At 50.0% G+C, this 15,196-nt stretch overlaps 8 protein-coding genes across 8 annotated transcripts; 3 read left to right on the forward strand and 5 right to left on the reverse strand.

The window, feature by feature from the left end:
- Nucleotide 1: 1 nt before the first annotated feature.
- Nucleotides 2-1,709, reverse strand: AKAW2_80612A (MDR family MFS transporter; the record flags this gene model as incomplete). The annotated part of the gene is made up of 2 exons (XM_041681651.1): nt 2-1,446; nt 1,499-1,709. 2 exons carry the CDS (start codon nt 1,707-1,709, stop codon nt 2-4), a joined length of 1,656 nt encoding a protein of 551 aa, XP_041548573.1.
- A 1,901-nt stretch (nt 1,710-3,610) lies between these two features.
- AKAW2_80613S (uncharacterized protein) lies at nt 3,611-4,119 on the forward strand (the record flags this gene model as incomplete). Its single annotated transcript, XM_041681652.1, has 4 exons — nt 3,611-3,617; nt 3,686-3,790; nt 3,852-4,031; nt 4,103-4,119. The coding sequence occupies 4 exons, from the start codon at nt 3,611-3,613 to the stop codon at nt 4,117-4,119; spliced, it is 309 nt and encodes a 102-aa protein (XP_041548574.1).
- Nucleotides 4,120-4,515: 396 nt separating this feature from the next.
- AKAW2_80614A (DUF2011 domain-containing protein) lies at nt 4,516-5,645 on the reverse strand (the record flags this gene model as incomplete). The annotated part of the gene is made up of 3 exons (XM_041681653.1): nt 4,516-4,884; nt 4,971-5,499; nt 5,620-5,645. The coding sequence occupies 3 exons, from the start codon at nt 5,643-5,645 to the stop codon at nt 4,516-4,518; spliced, it is 924 nt and encodes a 307-aa protein (XP_041548575.1).
- Nucleotides 5,646-6,681: 1,036 nt separating this feature from the next.
- AKAW2_80615S (LAMTOR1/MEH1 family protein) lies at nt 6,682-7,409 on the forward strand (the record flags this gene model as incomplete). The annotated part of the gene is made up of 3 exons (XM_041681654.1): nt 6,682-6,732; nt 6,880-7,040; nt 7,100-7,409. 3 exons carry the CDS (start codon nt 6,682-6,684, stop codon nt 7,407-7,409), a joined length of 522 nt encoding a protein of 173 aa, XP_041548576.1.
- Nucleotides 7,410-8,522: 1,113 nt separating this feature from the next.
- UBC8 (E2 ubiquitin-conjugating protein UBC8) lies at nt 8,523-9,219 on the reverse strand (the record flags this gene model as incomplete). Its single annotated transcript, XM_041681656.1, has 4 exons — nt 8,523-8,659; nt 8,714-8,895; nt 8,948-9,062; nt 9,117-9,219. 4 exons carry the CDS (start codon nt 9,217-9,219, stop codon nt 8,523-8,525), a joined length of 537 nt encoding a protein of 178 aa, XP_041548577.1.
- A 111-nt stretch (nt 9,220-9,330) lies between these two features.
- On the reverse strand, nt 9,331-9,635 carry AKAW2_80617A (uncharacterized protein; the record flags this gene model as incomplete). The annotated part of the gene is made up of 3 exons (XM_041681657.1): nt 9,331-9,448; nt 9,510-9,517; nt 9,603-9,635. 3 exons carry the CDS (start codon nt 9,633-9,635, stop codon nt 9,331-9,333), a joined length of 159 nt encoding a protein of 52 aa, XP_041548578.1.
- A 1,533-nt stretch (nt 9,636-11,168) lies between these two features.
- On the forward strand, nt 11,169-11,923 carry ATG12 (ubiquitin-like protein ATG12; the record flags this gene model as incomplete). Its single annotated transcript, XM_041681658.1, has 3 exons — nt 11,169-11,421; nt 11,611-11,810; nt 11,864-11,923. 3 exons carry the CDS (start codon nt 11,169-11,171, stop codon nt 11,921-11,923), a joined length of 513 nt encoding a protein of 170 aa, XP_041548579.1.
- Nucleotides 11,924-12,224: 301 nt separating this feature from the next.
- On the reverse strand, nt 12,225-13,335 carry AKAW2_80619A (3-methyl-2-oxobutanoate hydroxymethyltransferase ECM31; the record flags this gene model as incomplete). The annotated part of the gene is made up of 2 exons (XM_041681659.1): nt 12,225-12,845; nt 12,907-13,335. The coding sequence occupies 2 exons, from the start codon at nt 13,333-13,335 to the stop codon at nt 12,225-12,227; spliced, it is 1,050 nt and encodes a 349-aa protein (XP_041548580.1).
- Nucleotides 13,336-15,196: the final 1,861 nt, after the last annotated feature.

The following is a 15,196-nucleotide window of genomic DNA, read 5'->3' on the forward strand; positions in this document are numbered from 1 at the left end:
TTTATTCTTCTCTCCGCGCCAAGTTCGAATGCAGCTTGTGCTCGCGCATTCCCATACTGACTATCGCCCCCAGTACGCTGAGTCCCAGCAACGTCAGAAACACGGCGCGCAAAGAATCCATGTATGAATCCAACACCCCCGGGATCCAGTCTGCGGGGAGCTTCCTGATCTCCTCGAGGCTATCGCGGATCCGTCCAATCAGCGCGCCAGCGTGCTCGCGATCTCCAAACCGAGACCATAGTCCGGTTTTGAGGATATTCTGGAACACGGCAGAGGCAACGGTGATGCCAATGGTGCTCCCCGTGCTGCGGAATGCGTATGATGCGGATGTGATGACGGCATGGTGCTCATGGTCTACAGCAGAGATGAGTGCCACCAACGTAATGGTCAGCATACTCCCATAGGCAGTACCCATCAGGAAGAAGTAGATGAAGGGTAGCCACGACGGGGTCGTGAGTGTCAGCGTGCAGATCAGCACATTGGAGAGAACCATCAGAGTCATGGACACATAGCTGAAGATCTTGTATCGTCCGGTCGACCGCATCAGAATCCCCGAGCCCAGGGAGCCGAGAGAGGTGCCAATGGCTTGGGGGATCAGTCTCACACCCGCACTTGTGGCGGACAAGCCTTGGACCTGAAAGAACAATGGCAGGTAGAACAAAAGCCCAAACACCGCCATCGTGCTGAACCAGTTGGTCAGGCAGGCTGAGAACACCGTGCGATCCAGAAGCAACCGGACAGGAATGACCGGTTCGGACGCGATGTTGGCCTCGACGTAGATGAAGAGGCCAAAGAAGACCGCGGAGAGCGGCAACGAGACAAGAATGAGCGGGTGCGTCCACGGCACCTGGTTGCCTCCAGTGTTCAACCCCAGCAGGAGCAGAACGAGACTGGCAACCAGAGTGAGAGCTCCGAGGAAATCGACCCGTTTCAGTTTGGCGTTGTCAGTGGTCTTTACCGGTACGCGTACCGTGGTCGCTACGAGGATGCCGGACACCACGACGAAAGGGACCTGGATCAGAAAGGCCCATCGCCATCCCAGAGTGTCATTGATCCAACCGCCAAAGACACCACCCAGTCCACTTCCGGCTCCATAGCAGATGTTACCAATTCCCTGCCAGACCCCACGTTTCCGTAAAGGCACCAAGTCGGAGGTGACAAAGGTCGAAATCGCAGTCAGTCCGCCGCCACCGATACCGGCGATGACGCGCCCCAGTACAATAGTCCCCTCGGTTTTGGCCAGGCCACAGATCAAGTTGCCCGCTGCAAAGAAGATATTCGAAAAGACCAGCCCAGTCCGTCGAGAGAAGATATCAGTAAGACGCCCACTCAGCGGTTGAAAGGCAGCATTAGAAATTAGGTAGGAGGTAGCGAGCCAGGATAGCAAAGTGAAGGACTGGAAGGAAGACGAGATGGGAGCAGTGAGAGTAGCGACAATTGTAGTGTCTAACACGGTCAGCTCCAGCGGAACAGGCACCGGTAGTAGGACAGGTCATACCCAAGGCAGCCAGGAAGACTCCTACCCAGATACTTCCCAGGACGAGAATGAGCTCTTTCGAGCTGGGTTCATCGGCCAAGGGGACCTCGGAGTCTACCGAAGGCACCGCTTGTTCATTCGGCGAGCGATCCCCAAGGAGGGGCGTCTGTTCAGACACCGGCTCTCCTCGAGGTCCATTCGAAGCCGCTGTTCTGGATTGATCAACACGCATACCTGTACCACCAATATTCTGGGTCGGATATCCATACAGCGGTGGACCGGTTGAGTTGGGTTTAGGTTGGTGTGCAACGCAACTTGGCGGAGCGGCGGTAATTCGGGCGGCGCTCCGATAAAGAGCGGGCGATAACGCGACCGATCATTTGCCGCTTCCAAGCTTATCCAAATCCACCATGACGGCTCCGTCTCCCCCCTTCGTAGCTTTCGGCAGACTGAAGCCCTCGACGAATCCCAGGGCACTGAGAATGGGGCGGTCGGACACTTGCCCTTCCACGGTTATTGCTGAACCTTGATGTGAGCTATCCTCGACTTTTCACGGGTTTCTAACCATGGCTCTTCAGACCCGGTCGTATTTACGATGGATCAGACTTGAACAGACGCTTGGTCTAGTTCCTTCCCCCCTCCCCCCCTGATCCGATGAACAGGTCTGAATCTCATAATCATTCGAAGCAAACAGGCAAGTCCTATTTTTGCACTCGACCTATCATTCTATTTCTGGCCTCGTCGGTCATGTCACCCAGTACGGAGTAGACAACCACTCATTTGTCACTGGACATCGACTGCAAGCATGAATGAAGCACCAATGAACGTGACGTGGAATACTAAGTTAGAGCTGAAAGCCAGGACCATAGCCTTGACGAGAGCTGCACACACCATGTCGGCCGACTGTTGAACAAAAAGCCTACCTATGGACTGGCAAACGGCGCGCCGCCAAGATTGTCACTGGCTAACGGGCGCATCGTGCATGCAGAGATGAAACAAACTAACAATATACAAAGATTTGAAGGAGTCAACCGGACCTTCTAAGATAGAGTGCACCAGAAATTTCCAACCCTCAGAACAAAATCACCACGGCGATGTGAGTCCCATTGACCTGAAGTAGGGCAATTTCCGTGCCCTATATACAAGGTCTCCACTCACGGCAACCCAATCCATCTAATAGTCCCAAATAAGCGCAGAATAAGGATTGTTCGCGAAAGTAAAAGTGGGGCCCGTGATGGACTACTAGATCCTCGTACATTTTCTCTGTCGGGGTTTTATTGACAGCGCTTGGTCAATCTCACGATAAGGGTTGCCCCTGAAAAGAAGAGCCATGAGGGGGTAAAAAAAAGAAAAAGTCGCTTCCAGGAGGAAGGGAAGCAGAAGATACTACAGTCACAGTCTACTCCTGACTCGTACTCTTCATGCACCACCCCCCTGGCGCTTGGACAGAAAGTACGATGGTCTCCATAATTCAAGTTGCTAAGTTGCTATTCTTGAGCAGCAGCAGCAGCCACCACTGCAAGAACAGGATAGTCGAGCCGGGATCAACTGCTCCGTTGGCAATAGATGCGCGAACCGAGGGTTACTAACGCGGCGGGGTGCCGATGCACTTGCCCATCCCTCGTATATTAACTCCCTAGATAGAGTCGTTGTTTGGATAGACCCAGGGGTTAGCTAGCTAGAGAAGAGAACTAGTTAAGTAGTCATGACTAATAGGTAAACCTTTAGATGACGGCGCCAGTGGATCAGCAGCAGTGGCCGGCGGGGACATGAAAGAGGGGGGGTGGGAGATGAGGCAGGATGTTACTGGATAGCTAGTAGGAAAAAGGGTCCCTGAAGCGAAAAGAATAGGAGGCATCGAAGAGCAGAACAGATTAAGGGCGCTGGCGATCAACATCAGGACCGTGCCCCCCGTCACGTGGAGGACACATAACTACGGCCATACGAAGCCTTCTATTTTTTTTATTTCTTTCTTGTCCTTGTCGTCTGTGTTTTGAACTTTTCTTTGTTCTCTATACTACATCTCACCGTTGTGGTTGTTGATCCTTCCTTTCATCATCCCTAATCTACTCGTGTATACCGAACGGATTTCCCCTCCTTTATCTCCCTACTTCTACCCCTCCAACAGCCAACATGCCTGGTGAGTGAAACCCCGCAGATCGTCTTGCGTACGCGCGTAAGGACTTTTCAACTGACCTCGCATCCTAGCCTTCCTCAAGAACATCAAGAACAAGCTCAAGGCTATCTTCAAGAAGAAGAAGACTGCCGAGGAGAACCCTGAAGGCGCTGCTGCTCCTGCTGAGAACACTCCTGGTATGTTCTGCCACTCTCATAACATTCGCCACGACCAGTTACTGACCATGTCATAATACAGCCGCCGACAAGCCCGCTGAGCAGGCTCAGACCGAGGGTGTTTCCGCCGCTCCTCCGACCCTCGAGGTGACGGAGTCCCCGGCTGGTGAGGCAAAGCCTGAGACGGAAGCTCATGCGGAAGCCGCTGCCGGTGCATCTGATGCCGCTGCTAAGCCCGCCGAGACTGCTGGAGACGCAGCTGGTAAGTCGAGGACACACGCCCCTCGCCAAATGGAACGAACGAAGAATGACTGATTGACTGACCCTGCGCAGACAAAGAAACCAAATAATCGCCCTTAGGCTTCAAGCTGATGCAGCTCTCATTGCGTGCATCATCCACTCCTTCGCCCGTGGCATCATTTTCCTACCCTTTGCATCATCTTCTCATACCCCAGCATAGACTGCGCTGATTTCATTTTGTTGTTGTTGTTCTTCTCTTGTTGATATCCACCTTTTTCATATACCCTGTACTGCTTTCAATAGCCATGCGTATTCGCATAGTCTAATAATTCAGTCTGTCCGCGTCAAGCAAGATCTTACTTAGCTCACTCGTAGTGTATTGTGTAGCAAAAACTAGAAAAATCTGATTAATCAAATCCTTGATTCGATATCAACCTGGGTATCATAAGCCGAAACTGAGCTAGAAGAACATACATACATCCAAGAACCATGACTGAAAAACCCCCTCAATCACTACCCTCATCCGAAGACACATCCATATCCATCTGACCAGCAGCCGGAGCCTCACCACTAGCAGCAGCAGCAGCAGCCTTAGCAGCCTTCTCCTCTCTCGCCTTCTGCCTGCGCTTAATCTTCTTCTCACGATTCTTCCGATTCCGCTTCTCCGCCTCCAACAACTTCTTCTCCTCCTCTTTCTTCTTCCTCTCCTCCGCAGCCGAAACCCGCTTCCGCAACTGAATCCGGCGCTTCTTGCCAGGCTTCTTCAACGACGTCGGCGCCCGTTCCGCGGGGTCCTTCGCGCACGTCACCGCCGCACCCTTACTTTTCTTCTCACTCTTCAACGTAACAACCCTCCAGGGCAAATGGCACCCAGGCTAGATAAAGTAAACCAAGTCAGCAACAAAACCTCCGCCATGACAAACCAACCAAAAGAACATTTATAAAGAATAGAATAACCTACCCACGAAACCCCCGAAAACCCTACAACCTGCACCCCCGAAACAGCCACATCCTCAAACTGTCTTCTCTTCTCCCTCAACCTCTCTTCCTCCTGCACCTTCTCCTTCTCCCCACCGGCAGCCACCATGATCTCCGGCGCAGAGAAATAATACCCCCATCCCCGAAACGGATTCACAAAGCGTCCATCTTCCACGCCCACAGCGCCGGGTGTCGGCGAACGTACCCGAATGCGTAGTTTCTGGGCTTGAGTTGTGCTAGATGACTCGACAGTTGCTGCTTGGTCTTCGTTTTTGGATGAGGATTTGGTGGGACCGCTGAAGAGTCGGAATTCGAATTCTTGTTCTTCTTCTTCGTCCGCGTTGGTGGTGGGTTGTGGTGTTGGGTTGTCGTCGGATGGGGGCGCGAGAAGAGAGTCGATGTCTAGGAGGGCGCCAAGACGTTGGTGAGCGTCTGTCACGGAGGATTCCGGGGGTGGGGAGGGTGAGGGTGAGGTGGATGTTCGTTGGGATAGGAGGTCTTCGCGACGGACGCTGTTGTTGGGTGGTTAGTGGGATTGGAATTGGAATTGGGATTGGCATTGGGATTGGGATTGGCATTGGGATTGGGATTGGGGTTGGGATTGGGGTTGGTGGTGTGGCGTAGTGGCGTACCGCTTTGCGCTGGGGAGGTCGAACATGTTTGCCTCCAGTAATTTTGTGTGAGGTTTGGGTTTTGGTAGAGGAGAGTGGTGGATGATAGTTGAGGGTTGATGGTGTGTCTGCGGTGGAGTGAAAATTGTCGGCGGATGTTGGTGAGTGGTTATTTCCACGGGCGGGTGTGGTGCGGCCACGCGTTCGGAGGATTGATTGGTATCTCTGTGCCCTATGGAGTTTGGTATAGAGTGGATTGATATTAGACTTAACACTTTATTGCTTTTGTATTCCAAATTTAGTATATGTGATATGCAAATGAGAGGTTTGATTCATTATATCAGTAAGAATATAATTGTTGCTTTGTAAGACGTACTTGCGAAGCATACAATTGGGTTTTCTGTTCTATGGTGAAACAGTTCCGGGTTAAAGGCCCAAATAAATTCATGCGACCAGTAGCCATTAGTAAAGTCTAGTTGAATCTATGGAAAAAAATGAATATTAAACCAGGATACATAGTATAAGCTGTTGACTCTGAAAATCAAAGATCATACGACAGCATGTTGTTCCACCAGACATGTGATAGTATAACCCTCTAGTAACCACGGCACCTCCTGGCGTGACATTCAACGGGGCATAAATCCAACACTTGAGACCATTGTAACTATTTAGAAGTTCAAGTTGGCTGATAAAGAACCTCCAGTGACTTCAATGGCCGACAATCAAGGCACTCATACTACATCTACCCGATTCCGATGACATCGGCTCGCACGGGCCACCCCCAACCCACCGAATTATCCAAACCGTCACTCCCTTCAAGTCACCCAAGATCTCAATCACCTAACTAACCAACCACGCATTCCACCCTCGCAAATCATCTTCGCTTGAGCACCACCGCCCGGCGCGTTTCTACTATCCAATTCAGCATCCAGACGCTCATTCCAGTCATTCATTCGCCTTGCTCTTTTTTCACCACGACCCGATACTCCCGTTTATAATCAAGCCGTTCCAACCTCCACCACTACCGTCATTGAACATCTCTCCTGCGCCTCCACCTCTAATCCGCCGATCTGATCAGCACAAATGGGTATCTGCGCCTCATGTCTAGGACGTAATCGTCGGGAACCCCACGATGTAAGTCCAATACTATATTCTTCTGCCGCAAAAAGAGAACAAGCGCACGCCAGCCAACACTCCTCCCTCCCTTTGCGCCCGACTCCACCAATTCTCTTCGCATCCATCATCTAGAACCCCAAAACTAACCTATCTCCCTCCCTACAGCCCAACCACCCCGAATCCTCTCGCCTCCTTGATGAAGACATCTACCAACCGGGCTACGGCTACGGCGCCCTTAACCAAAGCGCCCAAGGCAATCACCCAGACCCTAGCTACCTGAAGCGCGAACGAGAAGCCCTCGAAGCAATCTGTCAACGAATATCAGAGTGAGCCACACTTTACCAGCATGGCAGATATCGAACTCAAGACTGATAATGTGCAACAGCTCCGTCATCGACATCTGGTCCCTCCAACCCCAACCGCACCTCCAACCTCGCGCCACCCTCCCCAGCACCGTCCCCCCTCCTTCATCCTCCGATGGCGATGCGCCACCCGTCAAAGTAATAACAACTGACTCGCCACCGGCTCGCTCAAAGAAACAATCCTCTCCGACTGCAAAGGCAGGCGGCACGGTCCCGAAACACTGGGGCGAAGTGGTGATAAATACGCGCAAGAATCGGTCGCGGCCGGGGTCGAGTACGGATGAAGACGGTGCTGCTAAGAGGGATGTATTCGGAGTGTTGAAGGTTACATGATTACTGTAACTATTTAAAATGGGGGAAAAAGTGACAGATGACGGCAGGTCAAATGTGATAGGTGCCGTGTGGTGTTGTGTTATCGGGGTCGCTTGAGTACTAGATGAAACACACGGCTGTGGATGGATGGATAGATGGACGAACGTGACGGAACGGACGTGACAGCACTTATCGCACTTGACTTGACTTGACGTGTTTGATTGATTGTTTTTGTTACCCCCTTCTTTTTTTATTTCTATTCCTGCTTTTTACTCGTTTCCTCTTTCTTGCCTGCTCCTTTTTTACACATCTCCCCCCTTAATACCCCTTTTCTTTTCTTCGCGCATCGCGATGGGTCGCCGGCGACGACAGGGTCAACTATGTTGTTGTTATTTTTTTCACCTCCCTTTTGCCATCGGCGCTGTTGATTACATTTCTCTTCTCAGCTTTTTCTTCTTCTTCTATTCTATACCCTTGTTCTGTGCCTAGGCTGATGCTGAGGCTTTTTACTTACTACTTCTCTCTCCAGATCTTTCACTGTGCATTCATTCATTTCCTTTGTTCGTTCTTGTGTTGTCTAGTTTGGTTGAGTTAGATCGCAGAACGCGCTCGACGCCAGTACAGTAGTACTGCTAGTACTAAACAGCTGAAAAATAAAACGCTTGCTGTATGATATGGAAACATACAATACGATTTGAACAAGACCCCATGCTATTCTATGCTATGATACTAGAGTTGGGATATAACAATAATGCTCCATTAGCGATATACAGTCTTTATGTTGGAACATCTGCGAGTGGTGGGAAGTAGAACAGACACTGCGGAAGTAACGCTGCTGTCGAAGAGATACGGATTAGCCGGTCAACTTCCTGCACTTGCACACCCCCCACGTTACGTGATCCGATCGCCCATTAGCTACCTTCTCTTGCGACTGTCGTACTAAGTCGATTGCTGCACTTTGAAACGACTGAACTCCGCCAGAAACGCCTTCCCGCCTGACACCCAAAAGATAAAAGCAGCAATAGTAAATAACACCGAAAACAGATAATAGACAACGATGCCTATGCAATATACTGGTGTGAAATGTCCAAACCAAGACGCGAATGGTCTAAGACAGACTGAACTGCGGCAGAACTAAACGTCGTCCATTGTACCGGCTGGCTCTTCGCCGCCGGACTCGTAACTGCCTGCCGAGCTCAGTTCGTCTTCCGACTCTGTGTCTTCTCCGGCTTCGTCGACGGCCTCTTTGCTGGCGTACTTGGCTACGTATTCTAATTACAGGTCAGCTTGGTTGAGAGCATGTTGCAAGTGGTGTGATGACGTACCCTTGACCTTTGCCTCGTAGCTTTTCGGCTCCCGCATGAGCATAGCAGCTGCTTCACCGTTCAGAGGGTCCGAAGGGTTGGGGTAGCGCAGGAGCTGAGGAAGGAAGACTTCGAAAATATTGATCATATCGTACATGGGCGACCATGTTTGGTTTATGACATCCAAACAAACGGAACCCGACCTAGGCAGCTGGTGTTAGCTGGAGGAGATAAGAATTGTCGACACTGTCTTACAGCTCATCGATGTTCGGGTGGAAAATCCGGTTCACAAACCCGATGCTCGGGCTCTTGTATGGGTATTGATCGGGTAGTTCGACGTGGATCTTCCAGTGGCCACCGGCGAAGGGTGCTGGCTATGTCAGCAGGTCCGGTTTGCGATAGTCAGACCTTGTATGGATCTTACTCTCTTCCGGTCCCTTGAAACGCACGTAGAACTCTTGCCTAACATGGAGAACAGTCAATATCAGTCGGGTATCCAACGATTGTGGGGCAAGCCGGGTCTGCATACACTACAGTTCAGAGTCAGTATCCAAAAGTCGGTGGCAAAAGGCTGTGGGCACTCACTGTTATCGTTGACCAGAGTCACCTCATAATCACTCATCAACCTATGCAAACCATCAGCACAAGTCCCCCAGAAAGCTGTTGATATGTCCCATATCCGAAATCGCGTTCTCATTCCTCCCCGAGTTGAAGGAGATATGGTCGGTGCCGGATACGGGGAAGGGTGCGTACATCCTGCCAGAACGTCAGTCAGTCATCGATAAGGTATGAGCGCAATAGCGGTGCGAGTGCATACTTCATGACCTATAAGTGGAAGAATCTCAAGCGTTAGTCTCCTTCCGCCACCACTTTCGCCGCAAGGGCATGAGGGGTACCGAGGGGTACTCACATCTGTCTCAATTCTCCGCTTAGGGCTACTCATCTTGAATGACTTGCAGATAAAGCAGGTAGGTATGAAGGTAAGAGTAGACCTCAAGTCCGTCGACACCGAATTATCTGGATTCAAAGGCGAATTGCGCAAGTGGGTGGAATCGAAACTATCCCCAAGGTCGAAGCGGGGAAGCAATGAGCGGGGCGACTCTGGGTAGAGATAGGGCAGATCAAAGGAAGCGGTAAAAGTGCGGGCGAGAGGGATCGCAATAAGGAGGGTATAATAAGACCGAGGAAAGAGAGAAGAAGTGAGCAAGGCTGGGACGAGAGGCGGAGTCGCTTTGATCAGAAGGAAGTGGGCGAGTTGTTGAGGCGGGAGAATTGGGAGAGAAAGGGAAGAGAGGGAACTTAAGAATGGGTTGTGGTGGTGGTAGTACGTAGTATGACTGATAGCGGGGACGGGGGGGATGAGGTGACGGGCGCTGGTAATGACCGGTAACAAGTGGTCACTGGCAGCGCTTCCACCCAGTCATTCGGCGCGTATCAATCAATGTTCCAGTCAGCTGGCCCCGGAGTCACGTTCGCGGTGTATTTATAGTTTCTGTAAGTGAAAGATTCTATTGTCATGTTACTGGAGATCCCGAAAGTTATCTCTCTGCTCGTATGAACAGTCAAGGCACTCTCCGACTACCAATAGTTCTCTTGTCTACGCATTGACAGGGCTACCCGATGCCCAAAATTCAATCTAGCCGGCCGGGAATGGATGATCGTCGCTAATGGGTCCCCTAGCGGAACGCCGGGGAACAATCCTGATCTCAATAGTGAACTGGCTAGTTATCTGATTCTGGGACAGTGTTGCTTGGTGTCTCCGGATTCACACCTATTTCTGCATCTTACTGTATTCGTAAGAACGTCGGAAAGCCTCGTTCAGTGCAGATTGACCAAGAGTCAAGACAACGCGAGTGTTCCAATGGAGACAAGGGCCCGATGATATGCATGCATCATCGCTACCTCATGGCACTAAAGTCGAAATTCGCAGTGGGTCTTTCTCGGTTGGCGCTTGACAGATGTAACTCTGCCCGAAAAAAAGTCTTAAATCCGCTTTTCGGGGTAGCGATATTGTGCTATTGTAGTGCTAAACAGCTAGGCAAGATAGTAAAGGTGTTGCTTGGTTGAATGGGAGCATACCTCTTGGGCGACAAAGTATCAGGATTGGCTAGGCAGTCCACCCCTGCTTTAGAATGTACCGGTGGTATCTGGATCTTGGCAGCCCTGAAGATCGCTTTGTTCTTCATATTCGAACTTACCATGGTAGAGAAAGCGTTGATGGAAGGATGATGAGTGCCTGCCATTTGATTGGACCACTCCCCTGCCTCAGGTGTCCATCGGCGCCTAGCCAAGGGAATGGAACATCAACAACTCGCATCAACCTCACCATCAACACCAACATCTTCTGCACACTCTTTCTTCACATTCCTTATCATCTCTCGCTGTTTCTACTCATAATATACTGTCTGCTGCTTTATCTACTCATCTAACCTCGAGCACAAGTTACACTACCCAGCGTTGACTCCTATCGCCAAACATGGATTCCCCATCACCCCAGGGCCCCTCGGCCCAAAACTCACCCAAACCCGACCAAGCCAAACTCACTCACAGACCAGCCAATCGTAAACAATCTTCTGATTCTTCCTCAAATACCCAAAATGCACCTATACCAGACGACAAGCACGGTGCCGATTTGCCAATGACCATGTCCGCCTCGGTGGTGCTAACCAGCTTACCCCGCGATGCCCATCAAGCATTGGCGGACGCTGAGGCTGTCGATACGGGAAAAGGCAAGTAAAACCACTACCAGTACTACTACATTTTCACTGCCCCAATATGTTTCAAATGCTCCCTCGTTTACAATGATGAGCCTGTTTCGAGCTCCAGACTGGCCCCTCACTGCTGGCCCCCATATCTATTTACGCCATGCGGCTTATCGGGACAAGCCATATGTTGACAGAAAACTAACGGTGCACCAGTTACCGTTCGCTTTCAGCCACTGCCTTCAGCTCCCATCCTGAAGAACCGTGTGTTCAAAATCAGTGCCTCACAAAAGTTCGAAACAGTCGTGAAGTTTCTCAGGAAGAAGCTGGACTGTAAAGAATCCGACTCGGTATTCTGTTATGTCAACAGTGTGTTTGCTCCTGGATTAGACGAAGGTGTGGGTGGTTTATGGAGGGTAAGCCGTCTTGATACGTGGATCTAAGCCACTCGTTTACTTACAACATTCAGTGTTTCAAAACTGACGAGCAACTTATCGTTGCTTACTCTATGACGCCCGCTTTCGGCTAATGATGAGCAAAGGTTGATGTGGTTTAGTGCAACAGCTGTCTGGACTATTTACAGGTAATCTTGCTGAACCAGATACATCTCAACAAGCTAACATGGAATGTGAGTAGGAAGGCAACTATGCGCAAAAATCGTCAAAGGTCATTTGACAATGTATGAGAATTATGGACATGAACATGAAATACCAAGGTATCACAGAAACGACTTGCCGGACATGATATGCATTATATGCTGCTTCAAAGGAGTTGAATCAAACAACGCTTGCAGCATGAGACACTAGGACTCAGGGTGGGTTCCTGAGCAATTATTCTTTGTGAAAATGCTCGATGGCCTTTTCAAACTCGGCCAATTCCTCCTTCGCAATGGGGTAGGTGTATTCTTCGGAAGGATACGCCCGGCTCTTGACTTCATCACGGTATTGTTGGATACCCCTAATAGCCTCTCCCCAGACGTCGCCATACTTCTTGACAAATTTGGGAAGGAACCGGCCCGGGGGATAGTTTCCGGTCATATCAATCTGGACCAGGACTTGTCCGGAACATCCGTTTCCAGCACCAATGCCAATCGTGGGGACACGCAACTTCTTCGTGATGAGGGCGGCAATCTCAGCGGGCACCGCTTCCAAAACCATCATGAATGCGCCAGCCTCTTGGACAGCTAGAGCATCCTTCAGAAGCCTCACTGCGCTGGCGGTCGTTTTGCCCTGAACCCGGAATCCTCCAAGAGCATGTTGACGTTGAGGCGTAAGCCCGATGTGACCGCACACAGGTATACCAGCTTGCGTGATACGTTTGATGGACGGGGCCATCTCAGCACCACCCTCGAGCTTTATAGCCTGGACGCGACCCTCCTTCACGATGCGGATGGCAGACTGAACAGCCTGCTCGGGGGAGACTTCATAAGATCCCATAGGGAGATCGGCGACCTGCAAGGAAACCGCACGTTAGTATGAACATTCTCTCAAGAAGAATGGTATGGGCACGAACCGTGAATGCACTCTTGACAGCACGTGCAACACTCCGACAGTGCAACAACATCTCGTCCATGAGGATCTCGCTCGTATCCTCCATGCCGAGGGCGACCATGGCCAAGCTGTCACCGACCAGGACCACGTCCATCCCCGCCATCTCCGCAACATGGCCACTGGGGAAGTCATGCGCCGTAAGCATCGTAATTGGCTCACCCTTCTTGTAGAGGTTCCGTAACGTCTGCATAGTTACCTTCTTCCGGGGATTGGCCGAGGTGGCCCCCAGCGGAGAATGAGAGCTATACCGTTTCTGAAGCTCCGTCGGAGCAGGAGTGGCGATGGCATGTCGGCCGGCGAGAACCGAGAAGACTGGAGCGGATGCAGCCCGACAGCGAACGGACGTCCTCGCCAAAGGCACTAGCAATTGCGCCGATAATCTCGAGGCCATGATGATAGCAAAAAGCGACGTATAGATATGAAACGAAGCAGAATTCGCTTTGAGAAAAAAGAAGAAAGAAGAGCGACAACACCAGTCGCCCCTGAAGAGGCAAATTTAGGGAAAGCTGGAGGCAAACCGCAAGAAGCCGAAAGCAGCAAACACGCAGGTACGCACAAGCACCGATGGGCGTGGAAAGACCGAGTCGGAAAACGGAGCGACGGGCCAAAGAAAAAAAGGGCTAATGTCGTCACTACCCGTGGGCAGCAAACTAAAAAGAATAAAAAGGGAAGGGGAAAAGAAGTTCCTTCAGGTTCTGGATCGTTATCAAAAAAGAAACTTATTCAATACCCCACATAAACCCCTGGCACAGTCACAATGGTTGACACTGAGAGAACACAACAAGAGGTTCACAATAAGAAGTTAAGCTGAAAAGCAAATTCAGTAGTACATAACATCCCAATAAAAGTTTCCTACCCGCCACCCCCACGACCCGAGGTCTCTCTTATATAACCCAAAGCCCTGGTATAGATGATGCCGCGTAGTCCGGATCATCCACCCAGAGTGAACATCAAAGTTCCCAAAAAACCTTAGCTTATTTAATGGATGAAAATTAGTTAGTGCCAATCCCCCAACATTTCGTCGGCATTATTCACGCTTTACCCGATGCGGATGGATTATGCTCCGTCTTAGGGGCGGATACTTACATGCAGGTGATTCCACTGCTTTCTTCCTTTTTTCTTTTCTGTTTTTCCGGGCCGAGGATTTTGGGAGTGGGCCGAGGTTGGTGCGAGTCAGTACGTAGTGATACAAGTTACTGTGTAGATTGAAGAACTGGAAGATTTAATGTGGTTTTATGTTTTTGCTGCAAGGATGGAATTAAAATGGATAGTGTGTGTGTGTGTGTGGGTAAGTAATAGGTTTGTTCCATTTATATGCCTACAGCCTATGCTCTAGCTACTTCTGTAGTTATAGCTAAAGGCTAGTAGTAGTAGTAGTATAGTGACACACGATGTCCAGCCAACGAACTTGAACTCATAGTGAGACACGACATCAGAAAGAAACAAAAAGGTGAAAAGAAGAAAAGAAAATAACCACCAAGCTCGTAAGCAGCAAGCAAAACAAAAATCTCAACATCAACACCAGTCCAGACATGTACCGCCATGTCTTTTGTATGCAACCAACCTCCCCTCGGTTTATTCGAGTACATCCATCCATTCATCCATCCATCTGCCCATGGTATGGTAAGAACAAGAAAAGGCAAAATGCAAAAAAAAGATACTATATAGGAAAAAGACAGAAAAGAAAGTAAGGGAGAGAAGAAAAAATGTATGCAATCCTCGACACCATTGAAGTATAAGCTTGTCTTCCCAATGCGCGCGGTGTGTGTGCATGGATGCATGCATGAATGTATGTATGTCCTGGATGTCGCTGAGTCCCATGTGTCACCTGCCTTAGTTCATTGGTTCGTTTTGTTTATTGTTTTTGTTTTTTCCTTCTGGTTCCTCATTTCCAATATGATTCTGTTTCTTTCTTTCTGTTTTTTCTGTACTGATGTGGGGTTTCCAAAATCTTCTCAAAAATTCGTCGCTGGCGAGGCCGTTAGATGCTTTTCATTCATCAGTCAACAGTATGCAGGGATATGGCATGCAGAATCCAAGGACGCCGATTGTGCACCAATTACAAGGGGGGACCGAATTGTGAATGGAAGTGGTGATAGCATATAAGGAAAGGGGAGGATGAAGCAATAGAAATGCAGTATTAATCGCATCGTCTGTCGATAGTTGTACGTAGGCTTGGACAATGATTGGATGACGGGTGTATATGCCAGTGTTATGAAAAGACGAGCTGAATATCTTCACATATTAACACG

This window comes from Aspergillus luchuensis, chromosome 8 (assembly GCF_016861625.1).
Source record: "Aspergillus luchuensis IFO 4308 DNA, chromosome 8, nearly complete sequence".
NCBI lineage: Eukaryota > Fungi > Ascomycota > Eurotiomycetes > Eurotiales > Aspergillaceae > Aspergillus > Aspergillus luchuensis.